The sequence below is a fragment of the Lynx rufus genome, unplaced genomic scaffold, assembly GCF_022079265.1.
Source record: "Lynx rufus isolate CCGP_SWC_20201006 ecotype Redwood Valley unplaced genomic scaffold, mLynRuf1.p SCAF_8, whole genome shotgun sequence".
Classification (NCBI taxonomy): Eukaryota; Metazoa; Chordata; class Mammalia; order Carnivora; family Felidae; genus Lynx; species Lynx rufus.
This window is the reverse complement of record NW_025814896.1, coordinates 61,580,889-61,605,278: the sequence shown is the minus strand read 5'-3', so window position 1 is coordinate 61,605,278 and position 24,390 is coordinate 61,580,889. Positions and strand designations below refer to the sequence as shown.

At 39.9% G+C, this 24,390-nt stretch overlaps 2 protein-coding genes across 9 annotated transcripts in view; one reads left to right on the top strand and one right to left on the bottom strand.

Annotated features, from left to right (window-relative positions):
- Positions 1-21: 21 nt before the first annotated feature.
- UNC50 (unc-50 inner nuclear membrane RNA binding protein) lies at positions 22-23,072 on the top strand. 4 transcript variants are annotated; one of them, XM_047069588.1, is made up of 6 exons: positions 22-121; positions 1,427-1,706; positions 2,499-2,619; positions 15,840-15,979; positions 16,065-16,166; positions 17,632-17,983. In XM_047069588.1, exons 2-6 carry the CDS (start codon positions 1,427-1,429, stop codon positions 17,766-17,768), a joined length of 780 nt encoding a protein of 259 aa, XP_046925544.1. In that variant the 5' UTR covers positions 22-121; the 3' UTR covers positions 17,769-17,983. The 4 variants fall into 4 exon arrangements, with proteins under 4 accessions (XP_046925544.1, XP_046925543.1, XP_046925545.1 ...); XM_047069587.1 differs by having other exon boundaries at positions 35-121; positions 1,423-1,706; XM_047069589.1 differs by lacking the exons at positions 22-121; positions 17,632-17,983 and adding an exon at positions 22,795-23,072 and having other exon boundaries at positions 1,079-1,706.
- Positions 18,422-24,390, bottom strand: part of MGAT4A (alpha-1,3-mannosyl-glycoprotein 4-beta-N-acetylglucosaminyltransferase A) — a 121,846-nt gene continuing 115,877 nt past the window's right edge. For 3 of the 5 annotated variants that reach the window (XR_006960338.1, XM_047069585.1, XM_047069586.1), the window contains exon 16: positions 23,244-24,328. Coding sequence is in view for 4 of the 5 variants with exons in the window: in XM_047069585.1 (XP_046925541.1) it covers positions 24,302-24,328 (27 nt within the window). In the remaining variant the exon portion in view is untranslated. Of the gene's footprint in view, positions 20,694-23,243; positions 24,329-24,390 lie in introns of those variants that run through there. The other 2 variants (XM_047069583.1, XM_047069584.1) reach the window with 1 other exon arrangement.

Below are 24,390 nucleotides of genomic sequence, written 5' to 3'. Positions count from 1 at the left end.
CCGGCTACGTTGCGGGAAGGGAAGTCGCGCCGGCGGGTGCTGGGCTGGGCTGCGGGGTTGGGCTGCGGGGCGAAGGTGGAGGGCTAGCTTGGACCCCTTGGAGGCCGCAGCGGGGCTCCAGGTGAGGCTGGAAGACCGCTCTGCCGGGGCGCGGCTCGGGCTCGCTAGGTGTCTTTTCCTCCGGCACCTCACGGCCCGATGTTCCTCGGCTCTGGAGTGGCCATACCCGGGTCCGGCTGCTCGGCCTGCGGTAGAGTTGTCAGAAACAATTAAGGATGCCCAATTACACTTGAATTCCACATAAACCACGGACGACGTTTTAGTGTATGTCCGACACAATGTTTCGGACATGCTTATGCTAAAAACTATACCTGTATCTGAGATCCAAATGTAACTGGGCGTCCTGTGTTTTTATTTGTTAAATATGGCAACCCTGCCCGCAGCCCCAGGCTGACGTGAACACCTGGGCCCCGCGAGGCGCTGCTGGCGTCTGGGGGGCTTGGGGAGTGGAGCGGGGAACTGGGCTGCCGGGACGTGGGGGCTGGACGGTGACCTGCGCTCACCGGGCTTCTGGACTGATTACAACCGCTGCCATTCCCTCTGCTGAACTATTTCAGGGAGTAAAACACTGTGGACTTGAGTTTTGTTTTTATGTCACATTCTAGTGAGAATTGCTTGATGGTCTTGCACTGATGGACCTGTGTGAATAGGCCATTTATTTTTACCTTGTCGATAACGTTTCTAATTGGCTGTTAAAAAAACAAACAAACAAACAAACAAAAACCTCTTCCCTTAAAGACTTGATGGTTAAGAGCACAGGATTTTGGGGGCGCCTGGGTGGCTCAGTTGGTTTAAGGCGGGCCACTCTTGATTTCCGCTTGGGTCGTGATCTCAGGGTTCATGGGTTCGAGCCCCAGGCTCCCTGCTTACAGCACGGAGCCTGCTGGGAATTCTCTCTCTCTCTCTCTGTCCATATATATATATATATATATATATATATATAGGTGCAAAATCCTGTGCCTTTTTAAAATATATATATATATGTGTGTGTGTGTATATATATATATATATATATATATATATATATATATGTATATGTATATATATTATATATAGTAGTTACCTGGGTAGGCTGCCTGATTATTGAGAGAGGTGAAGTGTGGGAAACATACTGACCCTGTTGTAAGTGCTATGACGGTTCAGAAGGGTGTGCTGCTGCCCTTGCCTGAAGAGCAGTGATGAGTTCTTGAGCCCCCATACAAACCTCAGAACCATCTCCATTAGCTTTTGACCCCTGACTGTTATCAAGGGATTGGGATGGAAATGTAAGATACCATCCCTCCTAAATATCTCAGAAGAGGGGTGTTGGTAGCCGATAGGTTCTTAAAATTACACGTAAAAGAATTTTTTTCTTCCATCTAGGAAGATGTTACCAAGTACTTCAGTGAATTCCCCAGTGCAGGGGAATGGAGTGTTGAATACCAGGGATGCAGCAAGACACACAGCTGGAGCAAAACGCTACAAATACCTGAGAAGACTTTTTCGTTTTCGGCAGATGGACTTTGAGTTTGCTGCATGGCAGATGCTCTACCTGTTTACTTCCCCACAGAGAGTTTATAGAAATTTTCATTATCGAAAGCAGACAAAGGATCAGTGGGCCAGAGATGACCCTGCTTTCTTGGTCCTGTTAAGTATCTGGCTCTGTGGTAAGTGTTAGTTTGTCTATAAGAGGGTTGAAGAACAAATTGAGTGTTTTAGATTGAATTTGTCATTTGCAGGATCTTTTGTTATAAACATATTGTGGGTCAGAATTTGGGATATTTGAATCTATTTCTTCCTTTCTGAAGCCTCAAAAATCTCACAAGAAAGAATGTTATATTCTTTCTGGTTCTAACGGTCCCAAGCAGATGCCAGAGTAAATTGTTCCCTTGAACTTTGAAAGGAAGAGGACAGAGTCACTCCGTGTCTTTATTTACCACTACTATGGTAAAAAATTGATACCAAATGCAAACTTTCTGTGAAAAGGAATATCAAGACTGGAAATTGCATTCCACAGGCAAAATCCAGAGTGAGAGCTCTAAAAATACCAATGTGAACTTGAGAAACTACTTTTAAGTTCTCCGATAAGGTGGTGTGAAAGTCCTAACCACCTTTAGGGTGTTAGATGTAAACATGTAAGATCTTTTTCACCTTTACCTGGACTTAAATATGTGAGTGCCTTTCCAGAACTAGTGGTGTTTTAAATGTTGGGACCACTCTGGTGAACCATAGACGGTGGCCTCCACAGTAAACTTCAGATACCTCAGTAGCCATTCTGTGTTCCAGGGTAGTCTGCATTTCTCTGTTAGTTATATATACATATAACACGTCTTTGGGGTTTTGTTTACATGACTGTCTCCTCCACCACACGTGTGGGCATCTGGAGGGCAGGGATTGTGCCCCACATCCCCCAGAACTTAGCAGAGTACTTGAATTTATTATGTAAATCTTTGTTTCAGTGTCCACCATAGGATTTGGCTTTGTTCTGGACATGGGATTTTTTGAGACAATAAAGCTTCTCCTTTGGGTTGTATTCATAGATTGTGTAGGCGTTGGTCTTCTCATATCAACTTTAATGTGGTAAGTACCATAATAATTAGTTTTTCAAGTACTGCTGTAGAGCCTACATTTGCTTCCTTTAGAGATAAAGTAGCTGATGTAAATTGAAATGAGATAGATGAATTGAAAGCATGAATTAAACATTTTTTTACTATTGATAGATAGTTGACATACGGTGTTATAATAATTTCAGGTGTACAACACAGTGATTTGATAATTACATACATTGTGAAATGCTAAGTGTAGTGTCTGTCACCATGCAGTGTTGTTACAATATTACTCATGGCATTCCTTATGCTGTATTTTTTATCTTCGTGTCTGATTTATTTTATAACTGGAAGTTTGTACCTCTTAATCCCCTCCACTTATACCACCCATCCCCTCAACTCCATCTCCTCTACTAGTTCTCTGTATTTGTGAATCTGTTTCTGCTTTTTGTTCATTTTGTTTTTTAGTTTCCACATGTTCGTGAAATCATACCGTATTTGTCTTTTCTGACTTATTTCACATTCCTCTAGGTCCATCTGTGTTGTCACTAATGGCAAGATCTCATTCTTCTTTTATGACCGAGTAATATTTTAGAATGTGTGCGTGTTTGTGTGTCTGTGTGTATGTATATATTTATACACCACATATCTTCTTTATCCATTCAACTATTGACGGACCTTTAGCTTGCTTCCGTATCTTGACTGTTGTAAATAATGCTGCAATAGATATTTGTGTGCATATAACTTTTCAAATTAATGTTTTCATTTTCTTTGGCTAAATACCCAGTATTGGTATTGCTGGGTCATATGGTATTTCTGTTTGTAATTTTTTGATAAGCCTCCATAATGTTTTCCACAGTGGTAGCTCCAGATTACATTCCTAGTGGCAGTACATAAGGGTTCCCTTTTCTGCACATCCTTGCCAACACCGGTTATTTCTTATATTTTTGATACTAGCCATTCTGACAGGTGTTAGGTGATATCTCATTGTGGTTTTGATTTGCATTTCCCTGATGATGAGTGATATTGAGCAACTTTTCATATTTTATTGGCCATTTGTATTTCTTCTTTGGAAAAATGATCAGGTCCTCTGCCCACTTTTTAATTGGATTTTTTTTTGGTGTTGAGTTGTATAAGTTCTTTGTATATTTTGGATACTAACCCCCTATCAGATATATCATTTGCAAATATCTTCTCCCATTTACTTGATTGCCTTTTATTTTGTTCATGGTTTCCTTTGATATGCAAAAGCTTTTAATTTTGGTGTAGTCCCAATAGTTTATTTTTGCTTTTGTTTCCCTTGTCTGAGGAGACAGATCCATAAAAATGTTGCTGAGACCAATGTCCAAGAGATTAATGCTTATGTTTTCTTTTAGGGGCTTTATGGTTTCATGTCTCATGACTAGGTCTTTAATCCATTTTGAATTTATTTTTGTGTATGGTGTAAGAAAGTGGTCCAGTTTCATTCCTTTGCATGTAACTGTCCACTTTTTCCAACACCATTTATTGAAGAGACTGTCTTCCTCATTGTATATTCTTGCCTCCTTTGTTATAGGTTAATTGGCCACATAAGTGTGAGTTTATTTCTTGGCTCTATATCCACTTCCATTGGTCTGTCCTTTTTTGTGCCAGTACCATACTATTTTGATTACTATAGCTTTGTAGTATATATTGATACCTGGATTGTAGTATCTCCAGCTTTGTTTTTCTTTCTCAAGGTTGCTTCGGCTATTTGGGGTCTCTTGTGGTTCTATACAAATTTTAGAATTCTTTGTTCTAGTTCTCTGAAAAATATTGCTGGCATTTTGATAGAGATTGTATTGAATCTGTAGATTGCTTTGGATAGTATGGACATTTTAACAATATTGTTTCTTCAGTCCATGAAAATGGAATATCTTTGCATTTGTTGTGTCCTCTTCAGTTTCTTTCATCAGTGTCTTACAGTTTTTAGAGTAGATGTCTTTTATCTCCTTGGTTAAATTTATTCTTAGGAATTTTTTGATACAGTCATAAATGGGATTGTTTTCTTAGTTTCTCTTTCTGCTACTTCATTATTGAAATACAGATTTCTACATATTAATTTCGTGTCCTGCAGCTTCACTGAATTCATTGATTAGTTCTAATAGTTTTTTGGTGGAGTCTTTCAGGTTTTCTCTATATAGGGTCATGTCATCAACAAAGAGTGACAGTTTTACTTTTCCTTACCAATTTGGATGCCTATTATTCCTTTTTCTTGTCTGATTCCTTGATTGCCACGGCTACGACTTCCAGTACTATGTTGAATAAAAGTGACAAGAGTGGACATTCTTGTTTTGTTCCTGATCTTAGAGGAAAAGCTTTCAGCCTTTCACCATTGAGCATGATATTAGCTGTGGGTTTATCATATATGGCCTTCATTAGGTTAGGTACATTCCCTCTAAGCCCATTTTGTTGAGAATTTTTATCATGAATGAATGTTGAATTTTGTTAGATGCTTTTTCTGTATCTATTGAAATGATTATATGATTTTTATCCTCCATTTTGTTAATGTGTATCACATTGATTTGCAGATATTGAACCATCCTTGCATCCCTGGAATAAATCCCATTTGTTGAAGTGAAATATCCTTATAATGTATTGATGAATTTGGTTTGCCAATATTTTGTTGAGTATTTTTGGATCTATGTTCATCAGGGATATTGGTCTAAAGTTTCCCTTTTTTGTAATGTCTTTGTCTGGCTTTGGTACCTGGGTAATGCTGGCCTGATAGAACTGATTTGAAAATTTTCCTTCCTCTTCTATTTTTTGCAATAGTTTGAGAAGAATAGGTATTAACTCTTGTTTAAGTGTTTGGTAGAATTCACCTGTGAAATCATCTGGTCCTAGACTTTTGTTTTGGGGGAAGATTTTGATTACTGATTCAGTTTCATTACTTATAATCATACATCTATTCACATTTTCTATTTCTTCCTGATTCAGTTTGGATGATTGTATTTTTCTAAGAATTTATCCATTTCTTCTTGTCTAATTTGTTGGCATATAATTTTTCATAGTAGTCTCTTATAAACCTTTGTATTTCTGTAGTGTGAGTTGTTACCTCTTTGCATTTCTGATTTTACTTATTTGAATTCTGTTTCATTTTCTTGATGACTCTGGCTGAAGGTTTATGAATTTTGTTTATCTTTTCAAAGAACCAGCTCTTGGTTTCATTGATCTTTTCTATTGTGTTTTAGTTCCTATTTCATTTATTTCTACTCTGATTTTTATTACTTCCTTCCATTATCTTCAGGCTTTGTTCTTCTTTTCTCATTTTTTTAGATGTAAAGTTAGATTGTTTGAAATTTTTGTTTTTTCCTAAGTTATTCTTGCTAGAACTTCACTCTTAGAACTGCTCTTGCTGTGCCCCAAAGATTCTTGGGATGTTGTGTTTCCACTTTCATTCATCTCAAGGTATTTTTTTATTTCCTTTGTTTTTGTTGTTGACCCATTGTTTTAATAGATGTCATTTAGGCTTCACATGTTTGTGTTTTTTCCATTTTTTTCTTATAACTGATTTCTAGTTTCGTGCTATGTGATTAGAAAAGATCTTGATATGATTTCAGGCTTCTTAAATTTATTGAGGTTTGTTTTAAGGCCTAAAATGTGATATGTCCTGGAGAATGTTTCATATGCACTTGAAAAGATTGTGTGTTCTACTGTTTTTGGATGGAGTATTCTGTACATATGTTTGGTTTTTTTTTAACTTTTTAAAATTTTATTTTAAAGCATGAGTGGAGGATGAGAGGGAGAGATGGGGAGAGAGAGAGAGAGAGAATGAGAGAATGAATATCTCAAGCAGCCTCCACTGCTCAGCAGGGAGCCCAATGCAGGGCCTGATCCCATAATCCTGGGATCATGACCTGAGCTGAAACCAAGAGTTGGATGCTCAACTTACTGAACCACCCAGGCACCCTATTCTATGTATATGTGTTAAGTCCATCTGGTCTAATATGTTGTTGACAGCCACTCCTTCCTTATTGATTTTCTGTCTGGGTGATCTATGCATTGATGTAAGGGGGGTATTAAAGTCCCCTATTTTATATAACTGTCAGTTTCTTTTTATCTGTTAGTATTTGCTTTGTGTATTTGGGTGTTCGTATGTTGTATGCATAAATATTTACAGTTGTTATATCTTGTTGGATGGAGCCATTTATCATTATGTAATACCTTTTTTGGTCTCTTAGTCTTTTTTTAAAAAAAATTTTTTAAATGTTTATTTACTTTTGAGAGAGAGAGACAGAGCATGAGTGGGGGAGGAGCAGAGTGAGAGGGAGACACAGAATCCGAAGCAGAGTCCAGGCTCTGAGCTGTCAGCACAGAGCCCGAAGCAGGGCTCGAACCCACAAACTGTGAGATCATGACCTGAGCTGAAGTCAGACACTTAACCGACTGAGCCACCCAGGTGCCCTGACAGTCTTTGTTTTAAAATTTTTTTTTTTTCAACGTTTATTTATTTTTGCGACAGAGAGAGACAGAGCATGAACGGGGGAGGGGCAGAGAGAGAGGGAGACACAGAATCGGAAACAGGCTCCAGGCTCTGAGCCATCAGCCCAGAGCCCGACGCGGGGCTCGAACTCACGGACCGCGAGATCATGACCTGGCTGAAGTCGGACGCTTAACCGACTGCGCCACCCAGGCACCCCGTGACAGTCTTTGTTTTAAAGCGTATTTTGTGTGATAGAACTATTGCTACCCAGGCTTTTTTTTTTTTTTCAGCTTCCATTTGCATGGAGTATCTTTTTCTATCCCTTCACTTTTAGTCTGTATGTGTCTTTAGCTCTGAAATGAGTCTTGTTGGCAACATTCAGCTGGGTCTTGTTTTCTTACCCATTCAGTCACCTTATGTCTTTTTTTTTTAAGTTTTTATTTTAATTTCTGATAGTTAACATACAATGTTACATTGGTTTCAGGTGTACAATATAGTAATTCAACACTTCCATACATTACCCTGTGCTCATCACAAGTGCTTGCCTTAATCCCCATCACCCATTTAACCCATTCCCCCACCCATCTCCCCTCTGGTAATCATCAGTTCTCTATAATTAAGAGTCTGTTTCTTATTTTTCTCTCACTCTTTTTTCCTTTGTTTTGTTTCATAAATTCCACGTATGAGTGAAATTATATGTTGTCTTTCTCTGACCTGTTTTGCTTAGCATTATACTCTCTAGCTCCATCCATATGGTTGCAAATGACAACATTTCATCCTTTTTTATGGCTGAATAATATTCCTGTGTGTGTGTGTGTGTACACCCATGCATACACACACACACGCACACCACATCTTTATCCATTCATTAACCTATGGATACTTGGGCTGTTTCTGTATCTTGGCTATTGGAAATAATGCTGCTATAAACATAGGGGTGCGCATGTATCCCTTTGAATTAGCATTCTTGTATTCTTTGGGTAAATACCCAGTAGTTGATTGCTGGATCATAGGGTAGTTCTATTTTTTTTTTAAGTTTTTATATATTTTTGAGAGAGAGAGAGAGAGGGAGCAGGGGAGGGGCAGAAAGAGAATTCCAAGCAGGCTCCATGCTAAGTGCAGAGCTCGATGCAGGGCTCAAACCCACGAACCCTGAGATCATGATTTGAGCCAAAATCAAGTCGGATGCTTAGCTGACTGAGCCAAACAGGCTTCCTTTGGGGAGTTCTATTTTTAACTTTTGAAGGAATCTCCATACTGTTATCCAGAGTGGCTACACCAGATTGGTTTCCCACCAACAGTGCACAAGGGTTCCTTTCTCCATATCCTTGCCCACATCTGTTGTTTCTTAGGTTGTTGATTTTAGCCATTCTGACAGGTGTGAGGTGATATCTCATTGTACTTTTGATTTGCAGTTCCCTAACGATTAGTGGTGTTGAGCATCTTTTCATGTGTCTATTGGCCATCTCTTTGTCTTTGGAAAAATGCCTGTTCATGTCTTCTGCCTATTTTTTAATTGGACTGTTTTTTGGGTGTTGTATAAGTTCTTTCTATATTTTGGGTACTAATCCTTTATCATATAGGTCATTTGCAAATATTTCCCATTCAGTAGGTTGCCTTTTAGTTTTGTTGATTCTTTCTTTCACTCTGCAGAAGCTTTTCATTTTGATAAAGTCTCAATAGTTTATTTTTGCTTCTGTTTCCCTTGCCTCAGGAGACATATCTAGAAAGAAGTTGCTACAGCCAATGTCAAAGAAGTTACTGCTGTTACTGCCTGTGTTCTCTTCTAGGAGTTTTAGGTTTCTAGTGAAACCTCAGGTCTCACATTTAGGTCTTTAATCCATTTTGAATTTATTTTCATGTAGAGTGTTAAGAAAGTGGTCTAGTTTCATTCTTTTACATGTAGCGGTCCAGTTTTCCCAATACCATTTGTTGAAGAGACCGTCTTTTTGCCACTGGATATTCCTTCCTGCTTTGTTGAAGACTGACTGTACAGTTGTGGATTCATTGCTGGGTTTTCTATTCTGGTCCATTGATCTATGTGTCTATTTTTGTGCCAGTACCATACTGTTTTGATCACTACAGCTTTGTAATATAACTTGAAATCTAGAGTTGTGATACCTTCAGTTTTGTTTTTCTTTTTTAAGATTGCTTTGGCTATTCAGGGTCTCTTGTGGCTCCATACACATTTTAGGATTATTTGTTCTAGTTCTGTGAAGAATGCTGTTGGTGTTTTGACAGGGATTGCATTAAATGTGTTGATTGCTTTGAGTGGCATAAATATTTTAACAGCATTTGTTCTTCCAATCCATGAGAATGGAATGTCTTTCCATTTCTTTTATCAATCTTGTCCGTCTTCTTTTATCAATGTTTATAGTCTTCAGAGTACAGATTTTCCACCTCTTTGGTTAGGTTGATTCCTAGGTATCTTATTATTTTGGGTGCAACTGCAGATGGGTTTTCCTAATTTTTCTTTCTGCTGCTTCATTGTTGGTGTATAGAAATGAAACAGTTTTATGTACACTGATTTTGTATCCTGCAACTTTACTGAATTCACTCATCAGTTCTAGAAGTTTTTTGGTGGTCTTTCAGGTTTTCTGTATATAATATCAAGCCATCTGCAAACAGAGAAAGTTTTACTTCTTCCTTACCAATTTGGATGCCTTTTATTTCTTTTTATTATTTGCTGTGGCTAGGACTTCCAGTACACCCTGTGAGTTTTGATTGGAGCATTTAGACCATTTACATTGAAAATAGTTATTGATAGGTATGGACTTATTCCAATCTTGTTAGTTTTCTGGGTGGTTTTGTAGTTCTTTATTTTCTTGCTGTCTTCCTTATAGTTGATGACATTCTTTAGCGTTATGCTGGATTCTTTTATCTATTTTTTGTATATCTGTTAAAGGTTTTGGTTTGTGGTTACCATAAGGTACATATGTTAACATTTTGTGTATATTGCAGTCTCTACTTAAAGTTGACGGTCACTTAAGTTGGAACACATTCTAAAAGCACTATATTTTTATGTCCCCTACATATTTTATGTCATATTTTACACCTTTTGTTTTTGTTAAGTCTTTTAACTAATTTTTAGATGTAATTGGTTTTAGTACTTGTCTTTTAAGCTTCATACTGGCTTTATAAAGTGATTAATCTACTACCTTTATTGTATGTTTGCTTTTACTTGTGAAATTTTGTCTTTCACATTTTTCTGTTTATGGCCTTTTCCCCCTTGCTTAAAGAGCTCCCTCTAACATTTCAAGGCCAGTTTTGTGGTGGTGAACTCCTTTAGGTTCTGTTTGTCTGGAAAACTCTTTATGTCTCCTCCAATTCTGAATGTTTACCTTGCTGGGTTGAGTATTCTTAGTCGTAGTTTTTTTTCTTTCAGCACTGTGAATATAGCCTGTCATTCCCTTCTAGCCTGCAAGTTTCTGCTGAAAAATCAGCTGATAGCCTTATTGTGCTTCTTTTGTACATAAATAGTTGTTTTACCCTAGCTGCATTAAGATTCTGTCTTTATCTTTAATCTTTGACATATTAATTATTAGTTGCAATGGTATGAGCCTTCTTGGGTTGATCTTGTTTAGGGCTCTCTCTGCTCCTGGACCTGGATGTTGGTTTCCTTCCCCTGGTTAGGGAAGTTTTCAGCTATTATTTTTTCAGGTACATTTGCTGCCCTTTCTCTTTTCCTTCTGGGATTCATATAATGCAAATGTTAATATGCTTGATATTGTCCCAAAGATCCCTTAATCTATCCTTATTTTTGTTTTTAATTTTTCTTTTTGTTGTTCACCTTAGTTGCTTTCCATTTCCTGCCTTCCAGATCACTCTTCCATTCTTCTGCGTCCTTTAATCTGCTGTTTCTCTCTAGTGTAGTTTTCATTTCAGTTACTACATTCTTCAACTCTGATTGGTTCTCTTTTATATTTTCTCTCTGTTGAAGTTCTCACTAGGTTCATCAAACCTCTCTCGTTTCAAGTCTGGTGAGTATGTTTTTGACCATTACTTTGAACTATTTATCAGGTAGATTGTTAATCTCATTCTTTCACTTGGAGTATATTCCTCTGCCTCCTTATTTTGTTTTAGTTTAGGTATTTGTGTCTGTGAATTAGGCAGAACAGCTACTTCTAGTCTTGAAGGATTGGATTCATGTAGGAATGTCCCACATACACTGTGTATGCCTGCTGACTTTGGCCGGAGCTGTAGTGGGCCTGGGCCGGGGTAGGGGCTCTGGGTGTTGCACATGGGGCACACCCCAGTGGGAAATCTGAAGCTGAAGTGGGCGTGGGCCCGGGGTGCCCTGGTGGGACAGTGGAGTCGAAATGGGCTCAGGCTGGCAGGGGGGACTCCCGGGGCACTGTGCACAGCGGGAGCCCTGGTAGAATTGGAGCTGCAGTGAGTGTGGGCTAGGTGTGTGGGGTTTACTGAAGTGCTGGCCAGTTAGGACATCATACCCTGTTCCAGTCAGAGTGATCAGGTGAGGTGGGGGGACATAAATGGTGGCACTCACCAGCCGGTTTGGCCACAGAATATGTTCCCACAGGCCTTGGCCATTAGGCAGAGGGTTAGGTTTTTTTAATATTCTGGTTGTCTTTTAAACCACTGCTTTTTGTGTGTGCCTCAGTGGGGCTTGGGCTGGTGTGGGCTAGGGTCCCAGGGTTCCCTGAAGTGGCCGGCTAGCTATCTGTGCTGTCAGTGTTGGCTTTGGGGGAGGGAGGAGACATCAACAGTGGCACTTGCCAGCTCTCAGACCACTGGAGACCGATTCCTGAGATTCCAGCTATTTGGCAGATGCTCAAGGGCCGGTTCCTTTAAATTCAGGTGGCCCTTGTAAACTGAGGCTTTTTTTTCTGTGCCCCACAGCTGTGGAATCTGTTCCTGGTTCTGTGGCTCTGTCCCTCCACACTGTAGCTGGCAGCATCAGGGGTGGGTTCCTGTTACTGTGTCTCTGTCTGGTCCTTCTCTCCTTTGTTGTGCAGAAACTGTTGTCAGCCCTCAGTTTTTTTTCCCAAAGGAATTAGTCCAGATGTTGGTATAGATTTGGTGTGTCTGTGGAGGGGAGGGAGTTCAGGGTCTTCCTCCATCACTATCTGGACCTTGTCTCTTGAAAGCATCTGTTTTGACTGTCAAGATGATTATAACTCGCCCTCCTATGTCAGTGTTTGTATCAGAAAATACTCTGAGGGATGGTCTGTATTGTCAAAGTGCAGCAAATAAGTGAACTGAAATCATGATCATCTCATATTAACAAAGTCCCTGGTTTTGCAAAAATATGCAGTTAGCCAGTTCTGCTTAGGTTGTGTGGATGATGGCACGATTTCCTCCTACATTTGTCAGTGGGTCATTTCTAGATGTTTAAGCTATAGAGGATTATTTCATGGAATCTTGCTCTGAATATCTGACATAAATGAAATACATTTGAAAAAGGATTTGTTAAGCTTTTGGTGCCTTCTTGCTCATACACACACAGGTTTTACTGAACAGGTACGCAGTCTGACTTCTGGGTTTGGTTTAACAGCAGTAGTGTACTGGTGTAAGTGTAGAAATCCAGCATTTGGTTTTTCCGTTTTCTCAGAGATACAGGCTCCTCTGTGGTTGGCATACCAGATAAGGGGAATGGATGCGTCGAGTGAGTTCACAGAGGGCCAGCGGTTGAGTAGAGGTTGTGGTCATGTGTATCAGAGAAAACACTATAGAAATTTTAGTCACAGATGGGCCTAGGTTCAAATGCCAGCTCATTTACGTTAATTTAGTCCCAGTCTCCTCTTTTGTAAAATGGAGTTAGTTATCTAATTTTATTTGAAAAGATTGTGGTATGAAAAGTACCTAGCAATTTTAAACAGAATTTTAAACAAAATCCTAAGACTGTAACCTCTGATGCTACGAATGTGTTGTTTTCATTTGTAACTTCTGACTAGTACAGGTTTTGTATGTGCTTGGTAGTCAGGACCCTATGTCATCAATTTAGAATTCTAAAATCTGGCTTAAAAATAATACTAACTAATGTAAGTCACGCATTCATTATGAAAATACTCATGAAAAACATGGTATATGAAACAATTCCAATAAATAAGGCTTTCAAAGGAATCGTTTGTAGCAAACATGGACTCTGGAGGGCCACAGAAGCCAAGTCATCCTGGAGTTCAGCACCTTTACTATGAGTCCATATTACAGTTTTGGTTACATAGAAAAGGACTCTTTATATTTTTGAAAGCTTACACTGTGTTGTGAATGGTGTTAGAAATATGAGTGATGACATGTGGTTGCTGTACTCCCAGAGGCGCCATAGGAACCAGCAGGAGGAGGTGTTTGGGGGAGATGGGATCGTTGATTGCTGGTACCAGAGGCACAGGCCCAGAAATGAGGAACAGCATGCTGGGTCTGGTTGCACAGGGTGACACTCACCAGTTCAGGAAGGTGTGTGGCCTTCAGTGCCGTTCAGAAGAAAGAATTGGACTTCATCTCATAGCTTGCATGTGTTGGTTGGGGAGTGGAGAGAGGTGGGGAACTTGGAGGCTTTAGGGTAAAGATTTAGGAAAAACCTCTTCTGTGGCTGTGAAGGAGCTGAAGAAGAGTGGCAAGGCTGGATTTGACTGTGGGGGCACAAATGTAGAGCAGGCCCAGATAGTGTAGGGAACTCAGGAAGAAAGGAGAGAGAGATGAATCAGAGAGCATCCTGTGGTAATCAGGTATGGTGAGAGGAGGGAAGAGTGGGGAGGAGGCAGAGGCCTCCTGGAAGAGAGCCTGCAAGATTTTTGGCTCAGAAGTGACGGATGAGGATGAAGCATTCCATGTTGGACATGTTGAGTTCGGGTGGCTTGAGGATTTTACTGGAGATAAAGGTACAGTAGACACTGGGGTGGGGGACTCCGAGCCTACTACAGTCTGGGCCAAGATGAGGACATGGCTGGCATCATTAATGCAGAGGTGGGAGGTGGAAACCACAGATGTCTGAGCTCTCTCAGAAGGAATGTCTGTGTTCTAGAGATAAGACTGGGGACAGAAGCCCGGAAGGCGCTCATGTAAGAAATAAGCAGAGGGGTAGGAGCAGCAGGAGGATCACAGAATGCATGGGAGCTCTCGGGTAGTGAGCTGGATAGTTATTCTGTTTTTGTTTTTTTTTTTTAATTTTTTTAATGTTTATTTATTTTTGAGAGACAGAGAAAAACAGAGCATGAGCAGGGGAGGAGCAGAGAGAGAGGGAGACATAGAATCCAAAGCAGGCTCCGAGCTGTCAGCACAGAGCCCAACGCAGGGCTCGAACTCATGAACTGTGAGATCATGACCTGAGCCGAAGTCAGGTGCTTAACAGACTGAGCCACCCAGGCGTCCCTTATTCTGTTTATTATAATGGCCCGTGTTCTTAGCTAAAATGGAAGACGTGTTGGTAAGTTAGAGTTTGTTCAAAGTTGTATTGATATTTTCAGATAACCATGTACAGGACTGTTTTATTAGTATTATATACCTCTTAGTTTTTCTTTTTATTTCCACAGTAGGCATAGCATTTTCTTTACCCTTGAAATGAAACCATACACATAAAAGTCCACTGAGTTTCTGCAGTTGTGTTTATAAAACAGATGATCCTCTTTGTTATTTTCCTTCGAAGGTCTAATTTTCTGTTACCTGGGCATTTTACTTTTCAGTCACTCATCATTTAACCAAACTCATAGGCCATGCTGTGGAACCAGTGACAGCTGTTCTTACGGCTAGATCTGTCACTGGCCGCTTTTTCCTTCCTGGTTCCTCCGGATTTCTGGACCTTTTAATAGAGGGGTGACCTTTTGGGTGTTAGGCCTTGCACCTATTCTAGATCTACATTCTTTCTTTGGGGAGGGTGTCATTGAGGCGCATGCCTTTCACTATCTATACATGGATGAGTGTCTCCATTTCCGACCTCCTGTAAATTCTAGATTTCATAGACTTCTTCATGTTAATAGGTATCTTCAGCATAACAGGCCCAAATCCAAACTCCTGCACTGCCCCAGACCACTCTTTCTGCAGTCACCCCACTGTAGTTAATGGCAACTCAATCTTCCATTTGTTTCAGGCAAAAATCAGTCATCCTTGACTGCTCATTTTTTATCTTACTCTACATGCAGTAAACACATCCTCCTGGCTCTGCCCTCCGGTGTAGCATTTCCTGCATGTCACCATCTCCTCTGCTATCACCCCTGCTCATCTCTTACTTGCAGCAGCCTCCCAGCTGGTCTGTTTCCCCTCTTGTCTCTGGAGTCTATTCTCAGATCGGCAGTCAGAGGAACCCCGTCCAAACAGTGAGTCATACACTCTTCTGAGAACTCCAGTGACTTATTTCATCAAGAGTAAAAGCCAAAGGTCTTAAAGTGGTCATAGGCTTCATACCACCTGGCTCCCTGCTTCATTTCCTACTACTCTTCTCGCTTGTTCCAGGCACACTCGTCTCCTCATCCACGCCTCACACAGGCCAGGTACCCTGCCACCTCCTCTGTCCTCCACCACCTTCTCCACCTCTGTGTTCGGACTCCCCTCTGCCTGGAATGCTCTACCCCAGGTAATTCCCTCCTTGCCCTTGGTCTTGACCCAGATATTACCTTCTTAGGACTATCCTACTCAATATCACATTTCAACTATTTTCTATCCTTCTTTATTGCTTAATTTTTCTGCATATTGCCATCTGACGACTCTAACTAGATCAAAGGCAGAGATTTGTGTGTTTTGTTCACTACTTTATCTCCAGTATCTGGAATAATGCTTGGTACACAGAAGGTAGTCAGTAAATATTTATGGAATTAACTTTATTGTATCGTGAAAGAAATTTTAACTTTGCTCTTTAGGTTTATCTCTAACAAGTATTTAGTGAAACGGCAGAGCAGAGACTATGATGTGGAGTGGGGCTATGCCTTCGACGTGCATCTGAATGCTTTTTATCCTCTCCTAGTCATTCTGCACTTTATCCAGCTTTTCTTCATCAACCGTAAGTAGCAGGTGCTTCTCAAATGATCGTGAAAAGTCATCACTGTATGTATTGAAGAGATTCAATGTATGCATCTCTTCCACAGATGTTATCCTGACAGACACCTTTATCGGATATTTAGTTGGAAATACCTTATGGTTGGTAGCAGTTGGCTATTATATCTATGTAACCTTCCTAGGATACAGTGGTAAGTCACAAATCGTTTTGGTTGACTGAAAACATAACTGGGAGAAGGGAAAGTTGCTGCAATAGTAACACAATTGCTTACTTTTATATGCATTGCCTCATTTAATCTTCACAGTTAGATTTACTTAACCCCATTTTTCAGATGAGGCCACAGAAATTGAGTAACTTTCCCCATGGCCTTGCAGCTGCAAAGTGGCACGGCCGCTCTATAACAGATTTTGTAATTCTGAGGAACCACGTTAAACCATATTCAATATCTCCCAAGTTACTTGCAGAAACACATGACCCGTTTCCTTTTCTCCCTGGCTTTCTGTTTCTTGGTCCCAGCTGCCAGTTAGAGTGAGGCACGGGCTGGGTCTCAGGGATGCCCATGAGGTATAGAAACCTTTACAGGCCTTTCAAGGTGTTAAAAAACCTTTGCCTCACTTTGGTTATACGATCACTTTATGGTTCTGTAGATGGTCACAGATCAGGCCCAACCTCTACTGATTGGAGGATGTGTTTGCAAATTTACTCTTAGATCCTGCTAGAAGCTTATTTTTCTTAGTGTGAATGAGAAATTTCCTCAGTTCTTCCTTTCTCATCACTCTGAGTGATTAGGACCTTACTGTAAATACCCCTGGTGCTCGTGTACAACTGGCTCCTCTGGCCCTTCCTACCCCACCCCCATAGGCCGCTTTGCCAGGGACCACATAACCCCCTCAGATTGTAACACCTTGTTCTGGGCATGGGGAGTCCTTTCTCCAATCCAAGGGACAGGTTTGTGACATATTTGTAATGAATTTTCACATTTTGAGAAAGTTTTAAATTGTGATTAGCATACTGCAACATTGTGGTTTCTCTAAATGGATATTTGCTCACTCTTGGCAACTCCCTCCAATTTAGTTGTGTATGGCTCAGTTTCACTTTGGTGGCTTCCTAGAGGAGAGATGTTCAGGTTGGGATGCATGTGGTAGGGACCCACTAAGTAACTACTGAGCAAAAGGAAACACGGATACCTGGGGACAGATTTTATATCTGAGAGTTTTAGCTTTTTCCTGAAGCCTCGGATGCTTACCGGCTGAGCTCTCCCCTTCTCAAGGTGGAGGTGTGATGCTTTGTATACTGGGAGATCTCAAATAGCTCCATTATCTTAGAGGCTTCTGAGGCAGTCACCTGTTTAAATCCACCACCGTCTTCATTAATATTTGTGATGTTTTGTCCCTTACTTGTAACCTGTCTGAAGTCCCGAATCTGCTTCTCACTAGGCTTTTGTGCTGAAATAATCCCTCGTCCTGGTTTCTTCACAGCTGTGAGGAGGGGGCAACACAGAGTAGCCTGTTCTGGCTTTAGAGCAGCATCTCCTGGATCCAAAACATCTTTTGGCTTTCTTTTTGGCCCCACCTGTTGTAATAAGAGCTTTCAGAATGTTCATTAGTCATATTTGCTTTTTTTTAAAATTGAATCTGGATTTGTTTCTTTTCCAGCATTGCCATTTTTGAAAAATACGGTAATTCTTCTTTATCCATTTGCACCTCTCATTCTGCTCTACGGCCTGTCACTAGCGCTAGGATGGAACTTCACGCACACACTGTGTTCCTTCTACAAGTACAGAGTGAAATGAAAGCGGTGGTGAGACTATCCTGTCTTCCCTGCGCAGCAGGCAGTCTTGGGGAAGTGAGATTTCTCCTGAAACTTGTAAATAAACCATCTTTGTAGATACCTTCAGGGTGTAAAGTTTGCAAGTTTGAAGAAATATATATGTTAACACTATTGTCAAGTACATTCCTTAAAACTAATTAAATGTACATTTCTATAATAAATATTTTTTAAACTAAAGTTTCACCTGTTTTTTGAAAGAATAACCATTTGGAGGACATGGGGATAGTCATGTGCTCCTCACCACTGTTCCAAGGTACTTAGTCTGGCCCCATTGCTAATGAGCTGTATTTTAAACATTGCTGTAGACCACACGATCCTACTATAACCTTCAAAAGCCTCCTCAGCCTGTAATGTAACTCAAATTAAAATCCTTTACAACATTTTCTCTACAAAAGAAACCCCAATTATAGATCAGAGAGGCATATGGTGGCTACTCTTCTTAGTGTACATTTGACTGAACACCTGTATCTCTTAACACTAAGGCTTTTTCTTTCTTTGAAGACCTCTCCAAAACCCACATAACTAAATAATCAGTGTTAAAACTAATGATAAAATTTGCTACTCATTAAAAGTTTTATCTATTTTTATTAGAAGAACTCTTGAATTCAACATGGCTTCTTCTTAAACTTCTTTATTTCAAATACACATGAACGGTCGTGGCACAGAGAAACAGTGATGAAAGGCACAGTCAACAGGACCAGTTATTAGGTTTTCAATTATAGCAGCAAATTTGAAAATAAATAATCTTCCTTGAAAAATCTAACAGGTACCTAAAATATTACTACAGATATTACCCATTCACCTAATGAAAACATTTTAAGGAAAATATGTACATTAAAGGAGAAAACAAAAATCTGGTACAACCTGGAAAAGCAATTCCTCAGGCACCTTCTCTAACAGGTGCTTCCAGAAACAGCCATAACCTTACCGGCGTTCTCAGAAACACATCAGTTTTTCATTCCATAAATGAAACATAATTGTTATGTTTAATCAACTGATTTCTAAATCTTTCTTAGAAAACATCACTGTACTGAAATGAAAAGTATCAAATCTGCTGGCAGTGCATCTTACAGTACTGTCGGTATCAGCCATTTTTAAGGCTCAAAGAATGTGTCTTCAAAAGGTATTTTCACCCAATTTCCAGCAAACACTGAACATTTCAAATAATGGAATGCTAATCAAACTAAAATACCAAACCTTTTACTCCAGGGGGATTTGCTAATTACTAGTCAGAAAACAACGAGGAGCAAGAGATATATAAAGTAGCCTTCCTAATGTCCAAGATACCATTAAAAATTCCCCACAACAAACAATGCTTATTTGGAGAACAAGTTTAGCACCACTATTAACATTTTTACTGCAATGTGAACAACACTGGGAAGGATACTTTGCACAGAGTGCTTTCCATTCAATTCCCAGCTTATTTTCCTAAACAATGTCTTTTAAATTCTCAACACGCACGCGCACACACACGCGCGGGAGTGCCAGCTCTTTCCTTTTTGTTTCCTTGAAAATGATCTAGTTAGTGCCCAAAAAGGTGGAGTGTTTTAGGCAAGAAGAGTTTATATATAGGTACTGATGACAGGGATATATATAACATCCTTTTTTTTTTTTTTAATACTGTGGTAGTAGTCTTTTCAGCATTGTTATGTTCACATGCATTAAAGAAGTAAACTAAGCATACTAGTTATCATGGCATATATCAAGATTAAAATTGTACAGCTATCAAACTAAATTTCACACACTGTAAGTAATGCTACATAGCTTGGAAAAGTTTCTTTTTCTATAAAAGAAAGAGCTGGGCTATTTGAGTTCCCTTAGAACACTTAAGATGATTATGACTCCAATTTCTCACCTTCTGACAGTCTCAGCATCTCATTTTCTTCCCTTTAGCTCTGCTTTTCTTCTATTAAGGGTATGGCAATATAGTAAAAATAAGCACAAAAATTAATGTACAAAATGAGAACAAGCTTCACCAGCAATTAATGGCTTGGAAGCAGAGAGGTATTTTGGAAAATATTTGCAAAGTATAAAAATTTGGTTGACACCTACAGAATTTGATCTGTGCTCAGACAATAAACAAGTGGGTTTAAAAAAAATTAAGTTCTTCAGTACGGAGTAGATTATCTGATCTCTTACATAAAGGCAGAAGTCTTTTCTCTCTCCTAATATTTAAAATACTACTGTTCATCATTCTTAAATAGTATACTGACAGGATCAGAGCAGACTAAACCAGCACAAAATAACACCTCTTCCAGGAAAAAGATTCTATATACACTGGATCCTGGTTCTAGTACGAGCACAATACCATTCTAGCAGTTTCTTTACAAAACACTGCTAAGATACACTGCTAAGATGTTTTTGGCGACAAACTTCCAGTCAGGACTACTTCAGATTCTCTGGGAGAGAAACTCCAAAGGATGCCCAGGTAAAAGTTTGCTAGTGTAAGACTTGACCCCTGTGGTTATCGAGAAATATCCAACTTAACTACAGGCAATCACGTATGAAGACTTGTCATCTCTTTTCAATATTATATTCATTTTCTACTGTGTAACAAGTCACAAATTCAGAAGCTGAAGACCATACCTATTTATTATCTCACAGTCTGCAGGCCAGAAGTCAGGGTGGGCTTGATTGGCGTTCTCAGCAGTGGGTCTCACAAGGCTGGAATCAAGGTGGTGGTGGGCCGGGTTCTCCTCTGCTGGAGGGGATTGTAGTTGCAGGCTCATTCAGGTTGTTGATTAACTGAGTTCCTGTGGCTGTAGAGCTGGAGTACCCACTCCCTGGGCTGTTGGCTGAGGCCTCTGTCAGCTCCTTCCGGGCATCTGCATTTCTTCTCGTGTGCCTTGAGTTCTCTTGCTGTCAATCTCTGACTTCTGCTACCAGCCTGAGAAAACACTGCTTTTAAGGGGCTCACATGATTAGGTAAGCTGTCCCCAGATAATCTCCCTTTTGCTGTATAACATAGTTATGGATGGTATTCATGGGTTCCACCCACACACAAAGGGGGAGAATCTCCTATAGGTACCTGAGGGTCACGTGCAGACTTCCGGCTACTACAAATACACACGGCTATTACCAATCGCTCCCAACATGCTGTTTCCACATAACCAAACTTGTCTTTGAGGACAGTACTGTTAGGAGACAACCTTTTCATTACGATGACAGATTTAAAAGAAGCCTTCAGAATGTTGCTGAAGCTTTTTAAAAATAATGACATCCTCTAATCCCTTGCTGGTACAACTACTAATCTGAGAAGCCATACCTTTTTTGAAGACCTCTCCGGTGGTTGAATTAATATACACGTACGTGTCTACAGACTGGCTGCTAAATAATCCATATGCATTCACTTTTTCCAAAGCTTTTCAATCCCACTGCCTGAAACCACCGTTTTTTGACTACACAGTGCAGCACTGTGTGTGCCGTACAGAACGCGGGAGACTTCGAGAACTGCGAAATCTTAGATCTTAGAATCCTAGGAACAGTCCTCGACCTTCTCACCTACCATACCCATCATCTGCACTGTGATATATTCTGCATGTCTGCTTTTAGCAGACATGGTTTACTCTGGTTTCTGAAGCGTTCATAATAGCACTCCTGACATGGCGCTGTCCAACAGAACTTTCTGCAATGAGGGAAGGCTCTAGGGTCTGTGCTGTCCATTGCAGGGGCCACTAGCCACGTGTGTCTAACAAGCATTGAACTGTAGCTAGTGTGACTGAGGAGCTGAGGTTTTATTAATTTAAATTTAAATAGCTACCATGTGCCTGTATACGACTGTATACCGGACAGCGCAGCTCTAGAGTCTTAACAGTTGATGTGTTTATGTTTACACACCAGATGCAAACCATGTTTGATTTCTCTCTCTATGTTAATAATTAGTCCCACCACTGGACGCATTCCCCACTCACTGTTCTCATAAGAGTGGCTCCGTGTCCTCTCAAGGCTAAGCACCTCCTTCCCTCAGTCTCAGGTACTCTTCACCTCCTCGAAGGCTCTGTCCCAACTACTCTTCAGGGCTACCACTATGATGTCTTGCTTGAGGAAAGCATGGCTGTTTCTAACCTTCTAGGGAGGAAGTGGGGGAAGGGAGAGACTAACAATGAGACGATCCGAGCACCTGCTGCATCAGAGGACAGACGCAAAGGATGAGTCACAGACTTGTCCCCAGGAGCTTGAAGCCTGGTCAGTTGGAGAATGTGTGCGCACACACGTACACACACAAACACATGCCCTGTGAACAATCAGAAACTCGACAGCCGAGTGTGTAAGAGGGTGGCAAGGAACGTGGGTAAAGGGAGTTAAAAAGAAAGAGGAGTGTGGGTGACCCAGACTGGGCACCTCCCACATGCCAGGCACTGTCCCAGGCGCTACTAGGCACTGGAAACAATTCATGGGGAGGAACACACAAGACAGTTTCTGAACGGTGGGTAAGATTTGGTTCAAACTATTCTTGGGAATGGGGGCGGTGGGGGGTGGGGGGGGCGATGAGCTAAGCCTGGGAGAGGAGACTGAGCATGAAACAGGGAAATGCTGGCTAGTAAGGCTCGTCAGTCTAAAGACAGACGCCCTACCAAATGGTGACAAGCTGTGATAACTGTCACCTCCTTAGATTTTCAGAGCATGGCTTTCTCTCTAAAATCAGAGTGGGCTACTGTGGAAGCAGGGAAACACGAGGACGTCTCAACCCACCTCCAGAATTTCCCCCCGGACACTTAGTTGTCACAACAGTCATTTAGTATGTGAAGCAGCTGCCAAAATTTTGTAACAAAAGGTTAGTTTTTAAAATGAAATCTGCCTGCAAGGATCCGGCCAGGGAAATACAAAATAAAAAGTAAATTAAAGAAAACGAAGAGTAAATTTTAAAAACCCAATCAAGATTTTTAACTAGACTTTGACATAAAGTATTGGCAAAGTGTACCTCTTTAATCAAGAAAAGTGACTAACGACGATTCAGATGTGAGTAATGGAAGTAACTACCCTTTCAGTGTTTTCCAACAACTTTAACCCGCCACACTGTACAGACAGCAAGGCTGTCTGGAAGCTCTTGCTGCAGGATCCTGGCTAACCACACGAAGCTCCTCTAGGCGAGAGGCAACCAGGTGGAACCTCCAGCCACCCGAGGCTTCAGCCACTGGCTAGTCTGCGAGTTCAGGGGATCAGTCTCTGCACATCTGTAACCCACCTGGCACCCTGCCTGAGGCACACCAGACTGGTTGGGAACTGATGCTGATAATTCATAACTTTTTAAAAATAAAGTACTTTTGTAAAGATCACTGACTGCTAAGGCTGATAGTATTTTTGTTTACAGTAGTAATAACATTTGGAATTACATGTTTAAGAGTAATAAATACTCTTCAGATATAAATTTACTTAGAAGTTTATAACGCAACAGAATAAACCACTTTGGAAAAACATACAACTGCTACAATACCTCTCCCTAAAAACCAATATTACAATTTTATTTTTCTTTAAAATTAAGTGATTTTGACTCATACAATAACATTACCTAGAAAACATTTTGTCAGAACTCATAAAATGGGTGCAGATACAAAAGGATCGACAAGAGATAATGCATCTAACTCATGGAGTAAAGACAAAGATTAAAAGAGAAAAAAGATCTGTCATCTTACATATCAGAGGGAATGTAATGAGTTCAGTCCATGATAATTTGGGTTGAATGCATGACCCCTGCACATTAAAATTTATCAGACTGATTTTTTACACCATAAACAGTATAGTAAAATAACCCTCAAGAAGGACATTGGTCTTTAAAATCTTGGCTTTAAGGAATGACAAATGCCTTTGAAAATATTTTGTTCAGAATCACTGCGATTATAAAAGTACTTCAGTTAGGAAATCAATCTAGAATCATTCTTAAATGGCAGTGCATTTGAAAAATGGCATTAATTTGTAATGTTTGCATTTCCAAAGAAAAATATAGAAAGAACTTAAAAAAGCAAGGTAACTTTCCAAAAAAAGTATTGATTCAAAAATTTACTGCACAAAAATATGTACTTCTTAAATGTTTCTAATAAATTAACTCCATAACATTTTTATGTATATTTATATATTTATATATATATAATCCCTGATAATCTATAAAAGAGGGTCTATAATAGTAAAATAAATGAACTTCAAAAGTACCCCCTTCATAAAATGTATGTAACATTAATTTTTCTCAAATTTAAGGAATGTAACAATATGTACAACTCTTATGTATTAGTATAATACCAAAATAGTACAAGTCATATTAACAGGCTGTCATAACTGTAAAATGTTTGAGTCAAGTTAAAATTGGAGGACAGCTTAGGTTCGAATGAATGCAATTACCCATGGGAGGTTCACTTTCCAAGTGGAAATGACAATCATCTTATCTACAGTAGATTTCACAAGAGGTAGTGTTCAAGTAAAAAAAAAAAAAAAGATACATGCTTAACTATCTTTAATTAACAAATTCACAGGAAAAAAATGAACTGGTTTCTTAGCGGATGATCAGTTGGTGACTTTTTTAATATGAATCTGAAATACAAAATAATGAGAAATACAATAAAGGCCTTATACATGAAATCAAAATGTGGTAA

What these genes read in the sequence shown, in the direction of transcription:
- UNC50 (XM_047069588.1), top strand. Translation starts at nt 1,427, where the DNA reads ATGTTACCAAGTACTTCAGTGAATTCCCCAGTGCAGGGGAATGGAGTG. An exon ending in CTCATATCAACTTTAATGTG is followed by an intron (nt 2,620 to 15,839) that starts GTAAGTACCATA and finishes TTTGCTCTTTAG; the next exon opens with GTTTATCTCTAACAAGTATT. An exon ending in CCAGCTTTTCTTCATCAACC is followed by an intron (nt 15,980 to 16,064) that starts GTAAGTAGCAGG and finishes TCTCTTCCACAG; the next exon opens with ATGTTATCCTGACAGACACC.